Genomic DNA, 8,700 nt, shown 5'->3' with positions numbered 1-8,700 from the left:
GCTCTAGAGCCCACGCTCTGCAACAAGAGAAGCCACCACAATGAGAAGCCTGTGCACCGCAGCGAAGAGTAGCCCCCGCTCTCTGCAACTAGAGAAAGCCCGCGCGCAGCAACGAAGACCCAACGCAGCCAAAAATTAAAAATAAATAAATTTATTTTAAAAAGAAGTGTAAAACTAGAAAAAGTATGTCATTAAGAAAGAGAGAAATATGGCCGCCATACTCCTCAATACCACACGGTGGCGAGGTTGTCCACCATGGTCTCTAAGAGGGCATTGCTGTGCCACGTCCATAACTACACAGCTCCTTCTCTCATAAAATGTATTTTTCATGAACCACTGTGAGAGTTGCTCATTCATCAGATCTTACTGGTTTATTTAAATAACAAATAACAAAAATCTTTAAATTGATTTTTTTTTTCTGATAAGGTGGCATTAATCTCAAAAGAGAAACAGTGAGCTGAAGTTTCAATTCAGTCTTGGTCACCAACATGATTTAAAGACGGAGATTTGAAAAGCTGAAGAATAAAAGAAGTCTATGCCTGTGTTAGGTGAGTAAGACCACAGCTAAGCTAAATTAATGAATAGTTCTAAAAGTACCTAGCCACACGTCTGTCTGCATATAACCAAGAATGTTCCCTCCAGGAGGTGGAAAAGATAGGCAAGCAATGGACTGTTTATATTCCAGGAATTTTTGTTTGCTTGGAAGAGTCATTAAAGACTCTGAAAAATAAAAAAGATTGTAAACAGTGATGGCATTCGCAGTGTGCCCTCAATTCATAGGAGTCATTATCAATATTGTTATTAATATTATTATTATTGTCATCCTCGGGGTCTATCTTTTCTCCCTCCTCTACCATCTCTCTAATTAGCAATAATGCTTTCAGCTTGAAATCTATTTCATTATTACCAAAAAGAAAAAAAAAAGATTTTGTGGTTCTTTATTCTAATTATAATAGTATTGCATGGTTATTTTAGCTATATGGAAAATAAAAGTAAAACGAAGGCAATACAAATTACCCATACTCCACCACTCAGCTCAGAAATAACTAATAATGAGCTTTTGGGTACTACACTTGATGCACACAGATGCACGCATGCACCCACACATATTTGTAATCGTATTGTATGAAGGATTTTTTTCACTACTTTTTCATTTATTGTTATACTATGCACATTTCCACATCCTTAAAATTTTTCATAATGATCATTAATAATAACATACTTTTCTGATTAGAAAATCAGTACATTTTAACGGTAGAAAATACTGAATAGTACAGGACAAAGAAAAAATATCACTCCTAGACTGGAGATAATCATCTAGACTGGAGATAATTATTCACGTTAAAAAAAATAATTTATTCATTTATTTCTTTTTGGCTGAGTTGGGTCTTTGTTGCTGCACGCAGGTTTTGTCTAGTTGCGGCAAGCGGGGGCTACTCTTCTTTGCAGTGCACAGCCTTCTCATTGCGGTGGCTTCTCTTGTTGTGGAACACGGGCTCTAGGTGCGTGGGGTTTAGTAGTTGTGGCGTGCGGGCTCAGCAGCCGTGGCTCACAGGCTCTAGAGCGCAGGCTCAGTAGTTGTGGAGCACAGGCTTAGTGGCTACACGGCATTTGGGGATCTTCTCTTGTTGTGGAGCACGGGTTCTAGGCATGTGGGCTTCAGTAGTTGTGGCTCACGGGCTCTAGAGCGCAGGTTCGGTAGTTGTGGTGCATGGGCTTAGTTGCTCCGTGGCATGTGGGATCTTCCTGGACCAGGGCTTGAAACCGTGTCCCCTGCATTGGCAGGTGTATTCTTAACCACTGAACCACCAGGGAAGCCCAATTTACATTTTGATATATTTCTTTCAATAATATTAATGCAAATACACATTCCATAAAATTAGAAATATATTACATATACAGTTCTTTTTCTTGATTTATCCAATTTACTTTAAAATTTTTTTAAGATTACAACAGATAGTTTTCTATCTTTTTTTCCTTTCCACTTTATGTGATCATTTTCCCAGTCATTACATGTTCTTCAAAAACCTCAATTGTATGGATAATCTTCCCTTTAATTTTCTTTTGATTGGACCTATTTGGGGCCCCTGACTTAAAGGCTTAAATGAAATCCTTGCAGACCCAGCATGGTCGTAAGAGGTATAATTTCATAGAAAGCCATCCCACGGGGCTAGCTCTGCAACCAGGCTGAAAGAAGCAGAAATTACGTTTGATCTTTATTCCTTGATTAAAAGACTCTGATCATTGTTAAAATGCAACTTGGTCTCCAGGGATGAGACATTCTAGACAGTTGCCATGGGACTTTCCTGGTGGTCTGGTGGTTAAGACTTCGCCTTCCAATGCAGGGGGTATGGGTTCGAGGCCTGGTTGGGGAGCTAAGATCCCACATGACTCGTGACCAAAAAACCAAAACACAAAACTGAAGCAATATTGTAACAAATTCAATAAAGACTTTAAAAATGGTCCATATAAAAAAAAAATCTTAAAAGAAAAATAAACAAAGAGCTGCCATGGTACAGTTGTTTTCTGAACTGAGGTTTTTGTAGATGCGAGGGAGAAGAAAGGAGGGAAGATTTCTTGCCATTTTGTTGTTTCAAGCCCCATTAACTCTGAGAAGACAGGAATTAAAATACTATCGATTGTGATAAGAACATTTACAATTTATTGAGCACCTATTATGTATTAGGTACTACAAGGAGTCCTCCTGACTTCATCTAATCCTCAAAACAGCCCCATTCTATAACAAATGAAATGGAAACTCAGAGGAATGAAGTGCCTTGTCCACAGTGACAATGACAGTTACATTGACAATGATTTGGACCCGAGTGTTTGGCTCCAACTTCTATCCTATCAGCCCTACCACACATTGTCCCAAAACATTTACTGAATGTCATTACTGCAAATGGGGTTTATGAATCAGGAACTAGGGCTCCTCTCCTGAAATAGTGTACTGTGAGAGGTGAGAGGGGCGGGCTGACTCTTGGAAAAGCTGAACATCTGCCTGAGGGACTTTAGCACCAAAGTACTTATTTAAAAATACTTCCCAGAAGACCTGAGGAGAGAGTGATATTCATTTACCAAATCATGCTTTAGGCTCAAATAATAATAATAACAATAACTACTACTACTTGACAGACTTTGTGCTAAGCACATAATATACATCCTCTCATTTAATCATTCTAGGAGCCCAGTGAGATAGTTATTATCCCCAATTTCCAGATGAGGGAGCTGGGGGGACCAGGGGATTAACTTGCCTAATTGCAAACAGTGAGTATGGATTCCGAGTCAGTTAAAAGCCAAGGCCCCAAACTTTAATCATCAGTCTATGATGCCTGTTTGTTTTTTTCTCCCTCCCTCCCTCCCTCCCTCTCTTCCCTCCCTCCTTCTTTCTCCCTTTTATTTCCTTCCCTTTTTTTTTTTTTTAAGGGAAAAACCCTGGCTTAACTCCCAGGCAAGAAGCCTCTGCAGTTTCCTAGGGTGCAATTAACTAATTACTTCCCTTGAGTGTTTGAGTGTGATGGGTAGAGGAAAGAAGAAAATAAATACATTGAATATCTAGTGGGTGCTAGGCAGCATGCTAAGAGCTTTTGTAGGACTTGTCTCATTTAATCTTACAAACCTCTATAAAAATCAGGTTCTACTTTTACATCTCTTTAAAAATAAGGAAACTGAGGTTCAAACAGGTACCCTGCCCCAAGTCACATGGATTTCAAAGGACAGAGCCAGGAGAAAGCATGATCTTCTGACATAAGTCCATTGCCAAGCCGCATCACCGATTGCTATTATTTTCTCCCTGCCTTATGCTGCACCTTTCAGTGTGGTAGAGAAAAAGATTCTTTTTGGGGTGACATTTGTCACCCCTTGCTTAATAGTGGTGAAATCTTGGTAATTCTACTTGCCTTTCAAAGTCTTTTGCAATCTGCCCTTTTTTTATTTAGTAAAGTTTATTTTCCATCACTTCCTCTTTGCTCTCTTACCTCTTCTCAAGCTGCTATTTCTGTTATTTCTATCCACTGCATTAATTTCCATTTCCACACTTCCTATTCTCCACTAATCAAGCTGTATACACCTTTGGAAGCCCGACTTAAGCACTTCCTCATCCATTCCTCATCTATTCTTATCCTCAAGAGATGGTAACATTTGATCACCTCCCAGCCCTACTCAAAAGCTTTCAGGGCTAAACTTTTATCTGCTAAACCAAACACAGACCTTTTTTTCTCAGCCTGGTATTCAAGCAAGTCATTCAGTCACAAATATGTACTGAGAACCAGTTATGTGCCAGGAGCCCTCTAGGTGCTGGGACAACTGTGGAGAACCAGAGGGTTGCTGCCCTCATGGTGAACAAGCTGGACATTAAATAATTACAAATAGTCAATTAAATATTTACTTGTCTGAAACAAGTAATTACAAGGCCCTCGACAAATCTGGTCTCAACCTATCTTTTCAGAGTTCTTTCTCATCCTTTTACTGTATCCCTGGGCTTACTCAGGCTTCCCCACCTCTGTGGTGGGTCCATGTTCACCCTCCAATCCTGAATGCAGGTTCCTCCCTGTCCCCTACATCCACCTCCAGGACTGGCTTTAGTTCTGCCTCTTCCATGAAACCTGGCTAGACAACTTCTGCCAGACAGCTTTAGCCTGAAGGATATTCCCTCATTTGAATTCCTAGCACTTATCCATTCAACAAATATTTACTGAATGACTTCTTGAAATGTCTGATGAATGACACTTCATGAAAGATTTAAGTTATGTGGGTAATTAGACTTTTCCTACTGAGAGGGATCAAGGATTCTTTTTCTTCTTCTCTTCTGCGTGGGGAAGAAGTAGAGATCAAAACTATATAGTAAAACATACAAAATTATCAATAAGCAAAATGACAATAAAAATTGCCCAATTACTCATAATCCTACCACCTGAAAGAGATCACCACTGACAATTTTTCTCTATATCTTTTTAGTGTTTTTTTTTTCTGTTTGTTTCTCTCCTTGTGCCTACATCATTTTGGAAAACTCCTTCTTCCTCCAAATTAAATTTTTACCATTTTATCTTATGGTCTTTTTTAAAAGAGGAAATACCTCTACCCCCTCCTTATTTGCTCTCTTCTGTTTGGGAGTGCCATAGTTTTATTTTGAACAAAATTTAGGTTGTTTACTCAAACACTCATCCATATCTTTTCCAGTTCACTGATCCTATGTACAATAAGAATCTGAACACACTTTTAGGGCATTTACTCAGAAATTCTTTCTCAAGACCTACTGCAGTTGACCTTTGGTATGGTACTCTACCCTAACTTCCTCAAGGCCTGAAATGGGTGGGACACTCATATGAGCCATACTCATATACAAACCACAGAATGTCAGGCCTACAAGATCATAGGAGATCTTCCAGTCCACCCCCTCACTTTGAAGTTGAGCAGTCGGTTGAGTACTTGCCCAAGATCTTGCAGCTGGTGGCAGCAAAGCTGGAGATGCCAGCCCTGGTTATCTTTCCAAACTGCCCGTCTTCAGTGTGTCTAACAATTACCCCCAAACTATAATTAGACAAAAAACACTCAGTGAATGCCAAATAAATCGGATCTATTCCTACCACGCAAGGGGAAAAGTTTAGTAGAGATCAGGCTCGATCTCTCAGCATGGGCTTGTTTTGAAATGTCAGAGAACCATCTCACTGGAAATCTATATTGCCGTGAAAGGATTAAAGCACAGAAGAAATATTAGGGGCCATCTCTTTCTTTCTTTCTTAATGTTTGAGAAGTGGAGGATAACGAAAGGATGTAGGAAAAGTCAGCCTTGCTCATGAACTGCAGTATCGTTTTGAATGTATATTCAGCTTTGGTTCTTAATCTGATTTCTGTAAAGGTCACTGTGATCCAAGGTGCAATTCCCCCAGGCCAAAAAATTCCAGGATTTGTAGAGAAACTGAGCCTCTTCAGAGAGACCAAGCCCACTTCACCGACAGCTTTCCCACCCTCAGTTTGCGCCCCAGTAAAGTGGTCTTTCGTCTGAATTCTAAAAATCAACGGTATTGGAATCTCTTCTTACAGGAACCTAGGAAAGGGCGAGCTGCATGCAGTCTTCACAGAGGCGAGAACTGTAGTTTTAAGAGTTCTAAAGAACATTCCAGTGGGCCTGAAGGTCTTACTACATGAAAGGTTACGGAAGGAGTCCGGGTGCAATTCAGTCGGACTGGAGTGGAAGCTGATCCACCTGGTAGGACTAGGGCAGAGGCAGCTCCAAGAGAACGGAAAATCCAAAGATAAGAAGGAGCTGGAGAAGAAAGAGCTCTCCCGGGGGGGCGCAACCCAGCTCGCTTCTCCTCTGCGCACTCTCAAAAGCTCACTTTAGGATGAAGAACACAGGTGCTGCCCAGTGGAATCCCTACCTCTCAGCGGCAAACAAAGGGAACGGTCTCCTTCACCCTTTTTGGTCTGAATGAGGGCTCGGCTTTACCTTTGAGTATCCACCCATACTTCCTCAGGCGCCCAATGAGGCCGCAGCCTCTTCCTGACGGGCGGTGTTGAACTCTCCCAGGAAACGGACAGGTACCTCGGGCCAATGGTTGGAGATGCAGGGATCCAATGGGAGAGAGAAATGGGTCAACCTGGCGTTTGAGAATGAGAGAGCCCGCACGTTGGGGCGGGGTGGGGGGGGGGAAGGGCGACGTAGGCGCAGGGGGTGGAGAGGGGCGGGGCGGGCGGCTGGCGGGGCAGCCCCAACCGCGGCTGGAGGAACCTGCGGACCGGTCAGCGGCGGCCAATGGGAAGGCAGGATGGTGCGGGGGCGGGCCCTGGCGCCGTGAAGCCCCGCCTCCTAGGGTCCGCAGGGCTGGGGCGGAGCCAGGTCCGCGTCAGGTGGTCCCGGGCGTGCGGACGGCGCAGGGGGCGGGGCGCGGCGCAGAGCGGTGAGCGGCGGCCGGCTGGCGGCACCCGGCACCAGCTGCGCGAGCAGGCACCCGCGGCTGAGGTGGCCAGGCCGCCCCAGGGGGCGAGCGCGAAGGCGGGGGCTCCGGCCCGCCGCGCCCCCATGCTGCGGTGAGCACTACGCGCTCCGCGCACTTGTAGCCGCGCCGAGCCAGCCCCAGCCCCAGCCATAGCGAGCCGACTTTCCCCGCCCCGCCAGCCCGGCCCCTACCTGCGGCCGCCGTCGGGGGAGGGGGGTCCCCCCAGCTCTGCGGAGCCGCATGAACAATAGGCGGCGGCGGCTCCTGCGGGCGGCAGCAGCCCCGCACCCTATGGATCGGCCGCTCCATGGAGCCCTCCAGAGCGCTTCTCGGCTGCCTGGCGAGCGCCGCCGCTGCAGCCCCGCCGGGGGAGGATGGAGCGGGGGCCGGGGCCGAGGAGGAGGAGGAAGAGGAGGAGGAGGCGGCGGCGGCGGTCCCCAGGGAGCTGGGCTCCGACGCGCCGCTGCCCTACTGGACGGCCGTGTTCGAGTACGAGGCGGCGGGCGAGGACGAGCTGACCCTGCGGCTGGGCGACGTGGTGGAGGTGCTGTCCAAGGACTCGCAGGTGTCCGGCGACGAGGGCTGGTGGACCGGGCAGCTGAACCAGCGGGTGGGCATCTTCCCCAGCAACTACGTGACCCCGCGCAGCGCCTTCTCCAGCCGCTGCCAGCCCGGAGGCGAAGACCCCAGTTGCTACCCGCCCATTCAGTGTAAGGCGAAGGCGGGGCCCGGGAGCCCGGCGGGGAGCGGGGGAGGGGAGCCCTCCTCGAGGGTTAAGCTTGGGTGGGCAATGATTGACCTGGGGGTGGGTGTGTGTGCGCGCGCTTGGGCTGCAGGGGCTTTGGCGGGTGCAATCAGTAAGATAGACATGCCGCAGGCCTCGCCTGGAACCTCGGGCGCTTGGGCTTCTTCACCTTCACCCGACCGCCTCAGCAGCAGCTCCTGATTCCACATCTTGAAGCCCCAGCAGGAGAATCTTCCTATCCCCAACCTCCCCGCCCCCCCCCCCCCCAATCTGGAAGGATTTTAGGCAAGCTGGTGGTTTCTGTCATAACATTAGTCCCCAAATCAGGGACCTTCCCGACCTCTTCTACCGCCTGTCCCCGCCCCTGAAAGGCATTTGCTTTAAAGGAGACGGGGGTGTCTCCCGCAGGGCTGGGCTGGCTCACAAGTCCCGGAAGCCTAAGTGAACTCAAGGCTGAAGTATCTTTGAAATACCGTGTTGATTTCTTGGATCCTAATCTTTTATTTCAAAAGTGGTGCCTTAAGGAGTCTCACCAAATAATGTGCTATAAGAAGGGTGTGTGTGTGTGTGTGTGTGTGTGTGTGTGTGTGTGTGTGTGTGTGTGTGTGTGTGTGTGTGTAGGGGCAGGTGATGAGTGGAGAAATTATTAGCAAGGGAAAAGTCCTGGTTTTCACCAGTTTTCCAGGAGTTCCTCTTTTCCACACCCTGAAATGAAATTTTCTTTGTTTTTTCAAAGGAGTTAAATTGCCATTAGAATCCTTTAATCAAATCTTTTATTTCAAAAGTGGTGCCTTAAGGAGTCTCACCAAATAATGTGCTATAAGAAGGGTGTGTGTGTGTGTGTGTGTGTGTGTGTGTGTGTGTGTGTGTGTGTGTGTGTGTAGGGGCAGGTGATGAGTGGAGAAATGATTAGCAAGGGAAAAGTCCTGGTTTTCACCAGTTTTCCAGGAGTTCCTCTTTTCCACACCCTGAAATGAAATTTTCTTTGTTTTTTCAAAGGAGTTAAATTGCCATTAG

General features: G+C 46.3%; 1 protein-coding gene across 2 annotated transcripts in view; it reads left to right on the top strand.

Annotated features, from left to right (window-relative positions):
• Positions 1-6,907: 6,907 nt before the first annotated feature.
• Positions 6,908-8,700, top strand: part of MAP3K9 (mitogen-activated protein kinase kinase kinase 9) — an 88,304-nt gene continuing 86,511 nt past the window's right edge. For both annotated transcript variants that reach the window (XM_024118062.3, XM_024118057.3), the window contains exon 1: positions 6,908-7,648. In XM_024118062.3, the coding sequence (XP_023973830.1) occupies positions 7,246-7,648 (403 nt within the window). In that variant the 5' untranslated portion in view covers positions 6,908-7,245. The remainder of the gene's footprint in view (positions 7,649-8,700) is intronic.

This window comes from Physeter macrocephalus, chromosome 11 (assembly GCF_002837175.3).
Source record: "Physeter macrocephalus isolate SW-GA chromosome 11, ASM283717v5, whole genome shotgun sequence".
NCBI lineage: Eukaryota > Metazoa > Chordata > Mammalia > Artiodactyla > Physeteridae > Physeter > Physeter macrocephalus.
This window is presented reverse-complemented; position numbering and strand designations above follow the sequence as displayed.